This window comes from Gadus chalcogrammus, chromosome 6 (assembly GCF_026213295.1).
Source record: "Gadus chalcogrammus isolate NIFS_2021 chromosome 6, NIFS_Gcha_1.0, whole genome shotgun sequence".
Lineage (NCBI taxonomy): Eukaryota > Metazoa > Chordata > Actinopteri > Gadiformes > Gadidae > Gadus > Gadus chalcogrammus.
In genome coordinates this window covers 6335838-6352458 of record NC_079417.1, presented here as the reverse complement: position 1 = coordinate 6352458, position 16621 = coordinate 6335838, and the positions used below count along the sequence as shown (strand labels likewise).

The 16621-nt window shown below is 45.0% G+C and overlaps 2 protein-coding genes across 2 annotated transcripts; both read left to right on the top strand.

The window, feature by feature from the left end:
• Position 1: 1 nt before the first annotated feature.
• Positions 2-6869, top strand: qng1 (Q-nucleotide N-glycosylase 1). The gene is made up of 7 exons (XM_056591623.1): positions 2-775; positions 2176-2489; positions 2811-2957; positions 4021-4133; positions 4496-4639; positions 5967-6162; positions 6563-6869. Exons 2-7 carry the CDS (start codon positions 2285-2287, stop codon positions 6790-6792), a joined length of 1035 nt encoding a protein of 344 aa, XP_056447598.1. The 5' UTR covers positions 2-775; positions 2176-2284; the 3' UTR covers positions 6793-6869.
• Positions 6870-7126: 257 nt separating this feature from the next.
• LOC130384107 (kinesin-like protein KIF27) lies at positions 7127-16524 on the top strand. The gene is made up of 15 exons (XM_056592133.1): positions 7127-7854; positions 8102-8311; positions 8803-9839; positions 10442-10585; positions 10779-10952; positions 11152-11384; positions 11486-11610; positions 11854-11982; positions 12265-12455; positions 12665-12727; positions 12849-13019; positions 13304-13495; positions 14119-14346; positions 15044-15242; positions 15629-16524. Exons 1-15 carry the CDS (start codon positions 7557-7559, stop codon positions 16186-16188), a joined length of 3954 nt encoding a protein of 1317 aa, XP_056448108.1. The 5' UTR covers positions 7127-7556; the 3' UTR covers positions 16189-16524.
• The last annotated feature ends 97 nt before the right edge of the window (positions 16525-16621 follow it).

Here is a 16621-nt window from a genome sequence, read left to right as displayed (position 1 = left end):
GGGGGGAAGGAAGGAGGAGGTGGAAATGCTTTTGAATAACCAGAGATGGAAAGTTGTAGCTAGTGATTTATTAAGACATTGTATGGAAGGTAACTAATGTGGAATTGGTTTGTTTTGTCCCTGCAGTGTCCTGTTCTCTACACTTGTTGTCCTGTCACGATGTAGATTGACATTGTCCAATTGTAAAATTAATAAAAATGCCATTTTTTTTTACCAAACGATTAATGCTCATTAATACATTTGTCTGAATTTGTGTATACATTTGGTTCTGTCACAATTTGCACGAAAAGACCTCCAATTGTCCACTAAGAGAGCCAAACGGCAGGTTGTTTGCTCCACAATACATAAAGCATGCAAACCTTGGAGAATTGTTTGTTTGTGCCAGATATGAAAGTCTGATAGCTAATCAAGCTTTGTCTATAGTCAGCACAATGTGTTGCTAAGATAAGAAAATTCTGTGGATGGAAATGGGAGGTCGAAGGAGGATTGCTTTTTTTACAACGGTGATCGTAACACAGCATCCAGCCAGCAGTTGATAATGTCCTACCGTGGAGGGATGGATGGGGTTCTATCTTGCTATGACTAGCCACACTTGCATCCATGGTCCAACCTTGTGGGAGGGAATCCGAAGTTGGTTGGTTCGACTGAGTGACGATAACCAATGTGAAGCTCTGATTGGTCGAAAAGGCAAAAACCAGGTAGTGGAATAAAGCGACAAACTCACGAGTGCCCTGCAGTATCTGGCATGAACTATTCTACGCGTTCGTGCAGCAATGTGAGTTTATTCAGTGCATACCAATCCACTTTAAATAACAATTTACCCAACTGAGCTTGAACAGGGAATACATAAATCGACTATTTCCAAACGTAGATAGGAAATACAGTGATTACTGTCGCTGTCACGGGACACCGTGCGTCCAGATCCTTAATTCAGTGGCAAGTTGCAGTGTAGGTTTACATTTTAATTTTGAATGCGCTAACTTTAAGGAATGAATGAGCAAATCATACTGGATGATTGACCGGTGTCATAAGCCGTCAAAGTTGACTTCAGTGTGTTGGCATTGAGGGTTAGGATATTATTTTTCAAAAATAAATTATATCGTTTTATGATTGATTTAATATTACATAATGTTACATAATGTCAGTTCGAGTTCCGCTCAATGCGTTTATTATAAATGCAGTGATCGTACATATCCCCCTGCTTGAACGACCTCATTGAACCATGATTCCTCCCATATCTGCAGATAGTGGACTTTGCCTGCAACGCCGCCTTATGTTTTAGTATTGTAAGACAGTTCGTTTGGAGTACATGATAATGTTAACTAACGAAATGAGCTGGCTGTTATTGCATACCGCCAACATACTTGATACGCCAATGTGCTATTGTACCAGTTACCCTTTTTTCAAATTCATCTTGGCATCAATTGTTGTCGTATGATATTTCAATTGTCCAATTAAACAACTCAAGGCAACAACAATAAGACGACAATTTTATTCTACATACAAATATATCGACTACATCTACGCCAGATGTTCATAATCATGTACTATGTAAAAACCAAGACCTTCCATTTCCTCTTTTTAACGAAGTCGATCTTGGCAATCCACACTACTGTTGGAGTATGGTGATGCTGGAATTATAGGATCTGGACTTACCCAGTGTTACCAAAGCCAAGTCTAATTATGATGCATTGGTATAACATGAATACAGTGGTAGAGCCCTGGCTCGACCCAGGCCAAGGGGTTGTAGTGTGTAGCATGACAAAATAAATGTTTTCCTTGGCCAGGGCAAAGGCCTGAAACACTGGTCCCAATAATAATTCCACTAAAGCCAGCAGGAGAAATGGGTCAGAGTGTGGTTTATATTCAGCTGGCAACTCTGGGTCTTTCCTCATGGTATAGCTGGCAAGTATGGAGCAAGTTCAGGGATAGGGTATAAATGTTCGGCCTCTCATTATTTCCTTATCAACAATATTAAAATAAGAAGTACTCAATCTATAACTAGGCTACTTCATGGGGCATAAATAATTTAAATAAGTTGAATATAAAGCTTTGCAATGGTTATTCCCATTTATGGGCATTTTTTTTTAAGTGAAACAAGATTGAAATTGTGTGAACGATTGAATAATAATGTTCTGTTTTCTCTGTTCTTTCCCATTGCTTTTCATTATGCAGTTGTATCGTAACCTACATCAACACCACTACCACCAACGCCACCACCACTAACAACCGCACCACCACCACCACCAACACCACCACCAGCGCCACCACAACCTCAACTTACATGGCCACCAACGCCATGGATCGGCCTCTTCCTCCGCTCGATTCTGGACGCTTTGTGGCGGCGCGCAGCCAGGATGTGTTTGTGGATGTGGAAGGGGTGCACAGGGCGGCAGAGATGCTCTACGCCCTGCGCCACAGTGAGGACCTCACGGCCAGCGGCTGGAAGAAGGCCAACCCCCTGGCCCCCAGAGACACCGCTGACCAGGGGAGTGTCTAAGTAACACACAACCATCCGGACATCCCTCGATCTTTAGCATGAATGTGCGCCAATGACAACATCAGGCGGATTGATAATTTGATTTAAATAATGTGTATTGAATAGACCAGCACTGGGACCGGAAAAAGTATGTTAGAGTTATTCATTGTCTCAACAGAATGTAATCATTTCTTGAAAAATAATTAAAGAGGAAAGAGTTTTCTGAATGCACTGCATAGTCCTTTATAAAATTCCAGTCGGTCGTTACTGGTGGCGATATTGTGGCATACGTTCCAGCTGACTATGGATATTTTTCGTTCTAAAGTACAGGCATTGAACTGGGTGTTTGTGGTGGATACCATGAACTTCTCCTTTTGGCCAGAGGAAGAGGACAAGCAGTGTGAGGTGACCTACAAAGGGACCACATACAGAGGCTACATGACTCTTTGTGCTGCCATCACCAGAGCTATAGAAGAAGGTGAGAGAAATCCAAGAAACAATGCCAACATACAGTAATACACTTTTTATTCTCGATTTTATAATTAATTTGGAAATAGTTTGAAAAATCAAAGATAATGCATGACATAAATAAATAAATAAAATAAATTGAGCCCTATTTCATTTTCCTCTGACCATGTTTGCCACAATAAATTGTACACACTTGATTTGAGATTGGAAAATACTTTTACTTTATCTAGTTCAATGGAACTGTTATCAAGGTTGGGGAAAGTCATTTCAGGAAATTATTGCTGCTGATTGTTGATTGTCTAACCAGCAAAACATTAGCCGTTAATGGGGTTTTCAGATTTTATGTAATTAGTAATTTTCTGTTGTCCCTGGAAAATAAATTTCACAAATATTTTTCCTCAGGACTTTGCAATACACAGGCAGTAGACCAAAAACATACTGAATCATTGAATTAAAGGTCACTATTTACCTTGAGGAGTTTTTTAGAGGGAATAAAGATTTATTTAAAATATAATTAATCTTTAGCATGTCGGGTCTCAATCCCCAATGCATTCCTTTCATATAACCTTTTCTTTGTGAAATCATTTTCTGCCCGGGGTTTCTTTTTTTTTACGTCAAATCTAATTCTATATCTTATTATCTGCATTAAACATTGCTCCCACTGCTCGGAAATTGCCCCAGCTCTGTGTGTGTCTGACGGCCCTTTATAGTCGGCTGGAAGGACTCTGGATTTGTCTCAATTATGGCTCATATGGAACAGTGTTTCTCGCTGGGTGATCGCTGGGGCTGTTCTAATTGCAGCATAGTCTCGGATAAGCACAGGTACCTGGCTCCAGGGTGTGAATCACAGGGTTTGACCGAAGGAGATTACAACCAATTATGCTTCTGCTACTTCTCAGCAGAAATGGCCACCGTGGAGTTAATTTTCCTGTGATTACAACTACCTGAAACTTTTAGAAGTAGGCTATTAAAAATCCCTAAGAGTATCCCATTTTCTCCAGGCCTTTCCGACCAGGTCTGCATTTCTCTATATGGCCATTCTTTTCTCCTCACACTCTTGTCTCCTGCCTTAGGCGTACCCATTACCGACCCGGAATACTTTTCCCGCATGAGCCTGGAGCAGTTGAGGCATGTCCTGCGCTCGGACAACACCACGCCCATGCCAATGCTGGAGGAGCGCCACCAGGTACGGCCCACCACCGCCACACACGTTACACAAACGACACGTACACAACCGGTGCCATTGAAAGCCTGCAGAACGTTTCCTTCTAAGCCGCAGGGTCAATCACTATCTCCCCTACTGTCACTCACTCGACTCACTGTCAATCACTCAACTCAAGAACTGTCAATCACTCAACTCCATAAGTGTCAATCACTCAACTCACTCACTGGGGTTCCTCACAGTCACGGCACGTTTGCTTTTAGGATGGGTTGTATCATTCTTTTTGGTAGACCTATATTGCATTATTTTCTAACTATATTATTAGGGGTTGGGGGGTGGTGCCTGTGTACAAGGCTTTTGCATTCATGCCTGTGGATTTGATTTAGGTTCTCACTGAAGGCGGACGTGTGCTATTAGAAAATGGAGGAAACTGCAGGAGCTTCATCAGCCAAGCCGGGAATGATGCCCAGAAAATGGTGGAACTCATCGTGGAGAAGCTTCCCTCCTACAGAGATGCAACTATTTATGAGGTCAGGATGATGCGGATCTGCTACTAACTATCTCCACATAGGAAGTTATAATGTTCCTGGCATGCTGCTGACGATGGACGTACATGAAGTGAGAAAATACTGGCGTGACACCAGCTATGTATATAAATGAGGTTAGAATGATACTGGTGTGCTACTAACTATCTTATGTATATGAGGTTAGAATGACACCGGTATGCAAGTAAGTATGTATATATATGGGGTCAAAGGCATACAGAATTCAACTAAGTAAGAAGTCAGAATCAGATGAATAAATATGAAGGAGGGCAGTTTGATACAAGGATGCAACAATGTGTATGATCAGAATGATAATTTTTTTTAACTAAATAGGAGATCGGAATGAAACGAAAAATGGGGTCAATGATTATTGTGTTTGAGGACAGATATTATACAGGTTGAAGCCTTAACCTTTTTTAATCTAAAGCTACCAGCCCCTAGTTTTATTTTCAGTTTTAAAACATACATTTTTCAATAATACCTATCCATTCACAGAGTTTATGTTGTTCAAAGTGGGAATGGCCAGTGATGTTTGGTAAGCTTGAGACTGCCATCTGCTGGTCAGTCTGGTTTTCATATTTTCATATTTCAATGCAAACACACTTGAAAAGGAAGACGAAGAAACCAAAGTGAAGATATTAATATTGAGGGATAAGCAACGTCTCAAAGAGGCCACAATTCTGAGCACAATCAATCTGAAGTGGCACATTTGCATGCACAAATGCACACACACACACACACACACACATACACCCACACACACTAAGCACTAAGCATTGGAGACACACAAGTTCCATCCTTGTGGTCTTGTAATGTTCGTTTTTCTAGAAGGACAGATCTACCAATAAAGGCTGTGCTTTGTCTTCAAGAGGAACACACTGCCTACCTGTTGCACCTATCTGGTTGAAGGTTGGCAAATTAAGCCAAAAAAGTGTGAATGAAAACCTGCTTATTCCCCTACTCTTCTTTCCCAAACTGTGTCTTATCAAAGAATTGACAACCAAATAACAAGTATTTATAAAAAAAATTGATACTTTTATCTTAAGAGCTTTTAAGTGAATGTACTTAGATCTTTATTACATAGGGGTTAGGGCAACTTGCTCAGGGATACAGGTTTGGGTCGGGTACATTGGGGGTTTGAACCAATAGCTTTTTCGGCTCGAAGTCAAACAGTTAAACTGCCATACACTATATATTAAACTCACACAGACAGACAGACACTCACACACCCACCCAAAGACAGACAGGCAGACAGACACGATAATCATTCAAAATATATCCCTCATTCACTCAATAAATTGGTCCAATGCAGGGGAAAAGCATCTCCTTCTACAAGCGGGCCCAGATCCTGGTGGCAGACTTCTGGGGCATCATGGAGGCCAGGGGGGAAGGAGACATCCCGAACCTGGACTGGCTTACCATGTTCGCAGACTACCGCGTGCCCCAGGCCCTAGTCTATCTGGGTGCACTACGATACAGCAGTGCTCTAACTGACACGCTCAAGAATGGTAACCCTGGGGATTTTTTTTGTATGTTGGCCCGTTTGGCCATGAAAAATCATCATCCAAGATGATCCACATGAAAATAATGCTATTTGTGTCCATTGTTGTTTCAAGTATCATCTGTCTTGAATCTCTTTATTTGCCTGTCCAAAGGCGAATAATTAGATGGCTAATCTAGATCTGTAAAGTCCAAACCTTAGACACTTGTATAATATACATTTGTATAGAATTACAAATGTTATATTGATTAGAAAAAAATGTATAGATATGAAATTCCTCACATAATAGTTGTTTGTTTTTGACATGTTGGTCACTTACACAGCAGGAAGTGTGTGATTACCCCCTAATTGATCTTCACTCTTACCCTTATCCTGTCCTCCCCGTCTCTCTCTCCCCCAATACCAAGGTGAGCTTCTGAGGTCTGGGGACAGGAGAGAGGTGGAGATCCGTGGATGTTCCATATGGTCGGTGGAGCTGATTAAAGAGCATCTCTGCAAGCTGGTGCAAGAGAGAGACGGAGTGCCTTGCAACATCAATTCAGCCATCATCGATTTTTACCTGTGGCCTTATGCAAAGAAACATGAAAAAGAGATGTCCCATATTCCCATACACCACACACGCTGCATTTATTACTGACCGCATTCTCAAAATCAAATGATATCTGTATTTTCTATTACAAAGTGATGTTTCTTTGAAATAAAGTGCATATTAAAAACAGGAATGTCGTTTGACAGCATTTATTGGCCTGCACTTTACTTAATTCATGAGATCTGTTTGAAGCAGAGAGATGCTCTTTTAAAAATGATAGGTTTAACGTTCTCTTCAGCAATGTAATTTAGAAACAACTGAACACTGTACGGTATTGCAGTGTTCTGTACTGCCGAATGGTGTCGCTGTTGCTTTCGTGGATCGTCGGAAGCACTTCCTTTGTTTTCGTCGACTCGCTGCTGTCACATCGGTGGCGGTTTCCCGGGCAACCACGGCAACGGCAGACCGACAACAAACGAGACCAGGTGCTGAACTGGACCGTTTTTCAATTCGCGTTTTGTTTCAGGACAATTCAATTTAAGCAGAGGTATTTCATGTCATATTTTTTTTTGCAATAAAAACGTATCGCTCCACACTATAATCATTGTGCGGCACTATATTGGAACTATGATAAAGTTATGATAGAGGTCGCGTTGTATGGACACAAGTACATGCAACACAGTTAACGAGTGTAACGAGTATTCAAACGTTGTTTATACGACCAATTTCTAATATCGGAACACTTTTTGAAAGGATTTACGTATGTATACTTCCAATTCTAAGCGAATAACGCTCCTGACAAAGACCATGCGGTGAGTTCAAAACAGAATTGAACAGGATTCCTCCCATTCCCACCTAGTACCAAAGTAAAGATGAACGAGGTGTGTGTCAGGGTGGCGGTCCGCGTCCGTCCCTTACTCCCCAGAGAAGTTCTCCACAACCACCAGGTGTGTGTGCGAGTGGTGCCCGACACGTCCCATGTGATGATCGGGAAGGATAAGACCTTTCCTTTCGACCACGTCTTTGGCTGTGAGTCCAGCCACGATGAGCTGTACGAGGCCTGCGTCCACCCGCTGGTGGAGTCGCTCGTCGACGGCTACAACGCTACGGTATTCGCCTACGGACAAACCGGGTCGGGGAAGACCTACACACTAGGAGGGGGACTCGTTGGTAAGTGGACGACACAGTAGAATAATAAGTCTCGCTTTGTAAACTCTTTCACCCTTAATACAGACGGATGAACTACAATTGTCAACATTTTTATACAAAACCTTTTAAATCCACATGTTTTGGCCATTTGATTACGAAGGATATATCAGGCATATCGCTGTAAAGACCGTTCATGTGTGATTACTTCCAAACTTCCCAACGTATCTCCTCCCTCTGACTCTTATCAATGTCTTGCCCTCTCCTCCAGATGAGGACTGGGGTATTATCGGCCGCCTGGCCCAGGATGTGTTCCAGCTGCTGGGGCAGAAGAGGCCGGCAGGGAATGGTGATGGGCAGATGGAGCACACTGTACGGGTCTCCTATATGGAGCTGTACCAGGAGGAACTGAGAGACCTGTTGGAACTCCACACCAACCACAAAGAGCTTCATATCAGAGAGGACGACCGAGGAAACACAGGTCAGGAGGGGCACACAGGCAGCTTGTACAAGAGCTCACATTCTGGGGTTTTGGTAGGGTAATGTAGGCTTACCAGGGGTGTTTGACTTTCAGAGTTAATGTTCACTTGTGTATTAACACCATATAGGGCCTATTGATGATCAGAGATAGGGTCAAAGCTAGGGGACCTTGATTATAGCCCACAGTACAGTAGTTTATCACAAGGGTACAGGGTAGTAGAACCTTATATTGGCCCAGTGCCTGGCTCTGATCCTGATGCCAGTGGAATTGTCTGTTCTCCCATGGGTTCACATTGGTTTCCGTTGTGTGCTTCATAAGGGAGGCTCCTTTCCCGTTGTGTAACACTGAGTTGTGTATGTGGCGGTCAGTTTTTCATGAACCCAGCTAGTTTGAGGCAAACCGTATCATCTTAGGGTATTCATTATACAATACCTTATAGGTTGCACTAAAATCATTAACAAGGGATTCATCCGTGTTGTTATTTTTTCCAGTGGTGGTGGGGGCCAGGGAGACGGTGGTCCGCACCGCCGACGAGCTCCTCAGCGTCCTCCAGGCGGGCAACGCCCTGCGCCACACGGGCACCACGGGGATGAACGAGCACTCGAGCCGCTCGCACGCCATCCTCTCCCTCCAGCTCAGCCGGGGCCGCCGCGGGGACACGGGCCACGCCGTCCGCCTCTCCAAGCTCCACCTGGTGGACCTCGCCGGCTCGGAGCGCGCTGGCCGGACGGGCAACACCGGCGTGCGGCTCAAGGAGTCGGTCTACATCAACGCCGGCCTGCTGGCGCTGGGGAACGTCATCCGTGCGCTCTCGGACCCAGGGCGGGGTCGCCGCGGCAACAACAGCAACAACCACCACCACAACAACGGCGGCGGCGGCGGTGGCGTGCACGTGCCGTACCGAGACGCCAAGATCACGCGGCTCCTGAGAGACTCGCTGGGGGGGACGGCCCACACGCTGATGGTGGCCTGCGTCAGCCCCTCCCACCACAGCATGGCCGAGACCCTCAGCGTCCTGCAGTTCGCCCACAGGACACGCCACGTGCGCAACCGCCCCGGTGCCGCGGTGTCCCGGTCGGACACCAAGTCCTGCCCTCCCGTCTGGGACCCCGGCGAGGCCCGTCTGGGGGAGCTGGCCTACGAGGTGGAGACGCTCCGAGAGCTGCTGAAGGAGAGGGAGAGAGAGCTGGAGAAGGAGAGGGCGAAGGCGGGGAAAGCGGCCGGGAGGGTCGAGAAGGAGGAGGAGGAGGAGAGGAAGGAGTGTGAGGAGAGCTCCGAGAGACAAACAGACCTCGAGAGGACAGCCAATCAGGAGGAGGCGCTGCATTATCTCCTGCTGGCCCATGAAGCTGCTGAGCTGTTGAAGGATTTGTCCGCACCAACCCTTAGTGCCCCGATCAGGCAGCGGGTGAAGGATTGGCAAGAGAGACTCGTGACTTTGGAGCATTTAGATCCGACCAATGAAAATCCAGATGAGGCCCAACCCCTCACTGTGCTACAGCTCAGGCGAGAACTCAACAAAAGCCAGGTAGTTACGCAACATAAGGGTACACACAGATCACTGACTTACATATATCTCATTCCTTATTCTTTTATTTATAAAATATCATGTCCACATGATACTACAATGATATTATAGGGGAAATAAGCCCCGATGCACCGACGCAAAGGTGAGGTGTCTTGCCTCGCCCTGAAGGGGCTAATTTTCGATATTGACCGGCGCTCTGTACATTATCCCAATTATTACTCGGCTACTTGCCAAAAAGAAAACATCTTTGGCGAACTATTTCTCTGCTTATCAACACTACGAGTGGTAACAAATTATTTGTAGAAAGACACACTGTTTGAACTTATTTTTTCGATTTGGAAACTACCTGTGTATTAAGCGGGATAATGTATAGAACGCAGGCAATTATCGAAAATCAGCCCCTTCAGTGGCTGTCGTGGCTTATTTTCCCGATAATGACCGGCGTTCTATACATTTTCCCTTACTTAACGACCACACTGTAGTTCTCTTTAAAGATTCCTGTCGAACAATATCCAAATAAAGAGTGAAAAGTTACAGTGGATCACTAATATTACAGTACATTCAAACCGCAATTATATCAAATCAATGATCCTCTCTCTCAGGAGGCTTTGGCCAGAGCCGAGCAGGAATTGCAGCAGAAAGAAGAGGCACTCCGACAGGCCAAGAGGGCGATACAGGAAGTGGTCTTGGATAGGAAGAGCCAGTTGCAGGCCCTAGAAGAGGAAAAGGGTCGCACACGCATACAGGTAAAGATCTGTGCAATGCTGTGAGGGGGGAGCGATGGTATATTAACTAATGTAGAGGGATAAAAGTCCTGATTTATGAATAAATGAAAACAGCCTAGCTGATTTAGATGAAATTGAGGAATCAATTCAAATGATATTATAGGTTCTAGGTCTTTTTTCTCTATGAAGTGTTTGTGTGTTTGGACGTTTGCAGACAGAACACCTGGTGGAACAAGAGATTCTGATCAATCGGCTTCGCGGTGACCTCATGACCTCTAGGCTAACCCCGGGGAGCTCCGGGGAAACGGCCCCCGCTGTTCACTCTGCCAGGAGGCCCTACAGCGCCCCCCTGGTGGGGGACAGCCGCCGCCACCAGCCTTCTCGGAGGGTACGGTTGTTGTAACACAGTATCACTTGTAGCTTAATGTCATGGGAAATTGAATTAACTGTTTTTTGGGGGGTTACTTGTTTCATGAATAATCTTTGTCATTTTCATGTGTGTGTGTGTGTGTGTGTGTGTGTGTGTGTGTGTGTGTGTGTGTGTGTGTGTGTGTGTGTGTGTGTGTGTGTTGGTGCGTTGACTGCAGATCCATACGAGTCCAGCAGCATGTTCTTTGGAAAGAGTGATGGCAGCGTTCAGGATGCGTGGCCATCTCCTGCTGGCGGAGATCGAGGACAAACAGGAGGTCTACTGCCCTTTCATCAAGCAGCGTGAGGGGAAGGGGGGAGACAGAGACCAGAAGGAGAACATGGAGGTGGAGGAGGAGGTGGTGGACGATGATGAGGATGAAGATGGGGAGGACAGCCAAATGGGATTCAGGTGAGTTAAAATCAGCCAACAGCTTAGGTTGGTTGCAAGATAAGCAGATGTCCCTCTTATGAGGATCTGATATCGGGCTTATTGTTGTGTTGTAACGACAGACGTTCTCTGAATCGCACTTGGACCGGCCTTCAGAAGAGTCCAGACCAGAAACACAATGGGACTGACACTCACCAGAAGACCCACGAGGGAGTCCTGTTGTCTCAATGTTCCCAGCTAACACAAGGTAACCCTTGGCTTGCTTTTTGTTATTTTATGAAGAACATCACCATTGCAGATAGTTTGTCCGACGTCCTACAAAAATAACTGTATGGCCTATATCACCTCTGTACATTACGTAGGCATGCTTATGTATGCAAATAACATGAAGCTCAGGTCCTCGGGCATTCTCAAAGGGAAAGATTAATCAGCAGCACAGTCCATACTTGGTTTGTATTCTGTCACTGACAACAGATTTGGCTCTCCACAGAGATCCATGGGAAACCAATACATCTGAAGGAGGTGGGAGTAGGACCTTGCCCCATTCAGCGTAGAATCCAGGATTTGTCCATCAACATGCGCATGAAGGAGCAGCTCATTAAAGAACTCGACAAAACAAGTGTGCTTCCTCCCTCGCAAAATATTATGTCTCCAACCCGCTTATGTCAACATTTACTATGCGATGGTAGACTGTTTAAAAACCCTCCATGGTGTTTGTTTTATTGCAAGGTGTTAAATGACTCAATATTATGAAAGTTGTTACTCAACATGTTCTCGTAAGCCTGGCTTACTCGAACAGGCGAGCCAAGTGGAGCCAAGGCTCTGCCAGAATTATTTTAACATAATTCTTCCTGAGGCAAAGGTGGTTATTACTCAGTGTGGATCTTGGTCTGTGCGACAGGCAGGGATGCCAGAGCCATCGACACACATAAGGAGGATGGTAGGAAGGCAGGCGTGTTGAACAGACTGTCCCTGCAGAGCCAGCAGGCCCGGGCAGAGCTGTACCACAGCCTGCAACACCTGAGCCTGCAGAGAGAACGACTCCGAACCAGCCTGAAGCACCACTCTGCAGGGACTCAGTCCATCAACAAGGTTGGAATTCTATGTGTAATTTATATTATCATGTTAATTAATATCAGCAAACCGCTTATAATAATGATAATAGTATTATAGAAATATAGAAATATTAAAGTACAAATACAAATAGTTTTTTTGCAATATTTTGGTTAGCTATTGGGATAACTGCTGCATTGAACAGAGCAGTCAACCATTCAGTTAATCTTGATCTCTTATATTTGAAGGGCTTAATAATAGAGGGAACCAGCATCTCCCAAAGCAGACTCTTTGAAGGCACACAAGAAGAGGTGAAACTCACAATTTAACAATATTGTTATTAGAATAATAATTAAACTATGTTCTTGTTGTTACGCTGACTATTGCCATTCCACTCCCTAATCGCCTAATTATCCTTCTTCCTGGTTAAAGGAGCATGATGGTGATTGGCTGGAGAGGGAGGAGGAGCGGGCCCTGCAGCGGAGGGCGGAGCTCCAGGAGCTGGAGGCGGAGCTAAAGAGGAGAGAGGAGATGCTGCTACGCAAGGAGGCGTGTCTCCTGCAACGCAGCAAACTGGAGAACAAGAGGCTGCGTTCCAGCCAGGTTTGTGTGTGTTGGTGCGTGCGTGGGTGTGCGTGCTTGAATGTGACCGTATCACAGAACACACAACATGTTGCGGATAGCTGTAACTTATGGCTTTCCTTTGACATTGTAAGAGGTTGATCATACTTGCTCAACAAACTTATCTAACTTCAATTCATCATAATAATTATTTTTCTTCCAAAAGTTTTTGAAAAATAGTGTTTTTTTTGCAAATTCAATTTTTTGTCATCTTTTATTGAAATCCAACATAACATTCATTGTCATTGCCTCCATGCTTTTCTCAGGTCCTAAGTCAGGATCTTCTGCGTGTTTCGACGCGGCTGGAGTCCCTAGAGGAACAGCTAGGGGGCAGTGGCCAGGCAGGGCACAACAGAGTGGTCACTGCAGAGGAACTGGAGAAGGAGAGAGACTCCCTCAGAAAGAGGAGAGATATCCTGAACACACAGCTCCGAGATGGGAAGGGGCTGTCCACAAAGGTCAGGACAAGAGACGGTGACTGTGTGTTTGTGTATGTGCTTGCGTTTCCAGAACTGAATACTGCTTTTTGCTCTATCCGCTATTATAATGCAATATATATTATATCCCAATAAAGGGAGACATACATTCCCAAATTAAAGCTGGGGCAGGCAATTTAAAAGCCTTTTTTTCCTCATATTTGTTGAAATATTCTTTTCATCCCAACACCAATCAATGAATCAAATACTCTGACAAAAAAGTAAAAAATCTGCCAACTATGGCTGTGGCAGGCTTGTAATCATTTAATTCAGGCCGAATGAAACAATTGAATGGCCTAATCATTGCGCAGGGCTGGAGTCTTCCACAATACTAGGAACAACTATTGCTGAAGCTAGCGAGCTAGTCCCGTGTTTAGGGGCAGGCACTTTGGACAGAGGCCTGGAGGGAGTCTTGGGATTTTTTCTGTAGGCTAATTTTTTGGTAGGATAAATCTAGCTTATTCTGACTGGTTTCTCAAAATTACCTCCCCTATCTTTAATCGTATGTAATATAAGCCATTCCCTTGAAACCTGTGTACAATCAATGAATTTGCACATGTATGCTAACTATGTAGCTAATAATTCATTAATTTCTCTTTGTCCAGGAAGAGCATTCGCTGCTTGAGTTGGAGGAGGCTATAGAAGTGCTGGAGGCGGCTCTGGACTTTAAGAACCAGTCCATTCAAGACAGGCAGAAGCAGCTGTCAATCACCACCATTATCTCCCACCAGTCCCAGACCACTGAACCCTCCCAACTATGTAATGTCTCCAGTAAGCTGAAGAACCTCTCGCAGACAGAGGCCTCGAATTTGCTGTTAAAATACTTCAACAAGGTGAATCTCCGACAAACTCACATATAGTTGACAAGCATACACATTATTATTTCAGTGAGCCTCAACCGTCTACTAAACGGCTCTGTATGGTCCAACTGGTAGAGGGTTGGGCGAACACTGACAGGGTAAGGGGGCGGATTTGCCCACTGAGCCAACCCATGCTCAGAATGAATGCACTCTAGTTTGCACACATGGCATTGGTGGATGCTTTGAGTCAATGCATCCACCCAGTGGCATGTATCAGTACAAGTTCAGATCCAACTGGATAACATTGTAATTTAATGTAAATGCAAGAGATAACAGCACGTAATACTTGTAATATACCAATACGTAGGGCTGTGCAATTAATCAAAAATAAATCGCGAGTTTTGAGTTTTAGGTCAAACGCTCTGGGAACTACTTTTATTTATATTGGACCATTTTGTGTATTTTTTAAGGGGAAATTTCAGAGTTCTCAGTTACAAGTATTTTTTGTAAGAGAATGCTGAATAAATGCATCACGTTTAGAAACTCAAAAATAATCGTTTGAATAATCGATATTGACAATATTGACAATTCAGAATATTTTTTCATAATCTAGCAGCTACACCAATACGTCAATAGCCCAAATCTCCTATCAGGATCTCATCATTATACCGGTTGATCCTCCTACTATGCTCCACCACCACCACCTCCACCCTGCTCCTCCCCCCTCCAGGTGGTGCGCCTGCGGGACGAGTTGCGTTGCCTGCGGCTGTGCTGCGAGGACCTGCGCCTGGCGGCCGGCGAGCGGGAGGGCCAGTACCGGACGGCCGAGGCCGCCCTGCAGCACCTGGTCCTGGACACAGACCGGAGGCTCACCCTGCAGCAGCAGCAGCACCAGGGCAGCATGCAGCAGCTGCTCAAACAGCTCAGAGGTACCAGGAAGGGAGGGTGTGTGTGTAAGTGTGTGTGTGTGTGTGTGTGGGTTGGTGGATGGGGGACTCATTAGTGCTCAGAATGTGGCGGGGGAAATATGTTGGTACATAGTACTGAGTATTTTCCTGGCGGGCCTATCGGTAGAAAGCCAATTTTGCAAGAGAGTTTGTTTCTTGTTGTTTGGTTTCATGTATGACTTTATTTATCCGTCAATAAGGTAATCATGGAATTCTCGGTCACATTTTCTGTCTGTCTGTCTGTCTGTCTGTCTGTCTGTCTGTCTGTCTGTCTGTCTGTCTGTCTGTCTGTCTGTCTGTCTGTCTGTCTGACTGTGTGTGCGTGTGTGCGTGTGTGTGTGTGTGTGTGTGTGTGTGTGTGTGTGTAGAGGGGGGCTCTGGGGAGGCAGAGCGGGCCGTGCGAGCTAGGCTCCAGCAGCTGGAGAGGGAGTTGTTCTTCTACAAGTGTTCCAGCCGCCAGCTGAAGAAGAAACTGAAAGAGCTGCTCTGTGATCCTCAACAAACCCCACAAGAGCCCTCCGCTCAACCAGCCCTCCCACACGAGGACCCCCAGAGGAAATACGCGCAGAAGAACACAAAGACACCCTCTCGACCGTCTGAGAGCAACGCACACAGCACTGGGACGCAGGCGCCGACACAGGCACAGACGGGCGAACCCCCAAACGAAGCATTTTCCTCGTCAACCTTTAACCTTCAAACGTACAAAACGACACAAAAGGAGCCCTCTTACATTCAGACACATGCACAGGGGCCTGTTGGGGAGGGGCCAGAGATCGCCACGGTCCGTGTGTCTCGCAGAGAGCTAAGGGAGATCCCACCCTCAGACCTTCAGGTCCCTCGATCGGCCACACGGGGGCGCCATTCAGTAGTGAAGACCAGCACAGAGTCAATACTGGAGGACTCAATAGAGTTATCTCGAAAACACTAATTTAAACGAGCAAAGACAAGGGTGCCTTCTTGCCGACTAGCAATAGTAGTAACACTGTTTTGCAATTGGTAATATGCTATAACTACTAATCAGAATGGCAACCTATTAGTTGATGTGTTCTGTTTTCTTTTCTCCGGTCTAATGACTTTCCATGAGGGTTCCTCCCCAATTGTAAAATGCAGGTTGAAGTTCAATGAGAAACAGTTGCGAACTAAATTAAGATACGCTCTTACAGGTTATTTATACATATACATGTCCTTACTATTTCCAGGGAGACTAACGGTGTAACATTACTCCAGAGGTAATCTCAAAGCCACACTAAGGGAAATAAACATCGTCATAAACCCTTTTAGATGTAAGACAACCTCTGTGTAGTAATTCAATTACCATATCCTTGTACTTTCTTTTCTCAGTAATCGACATTTAAGTTTAT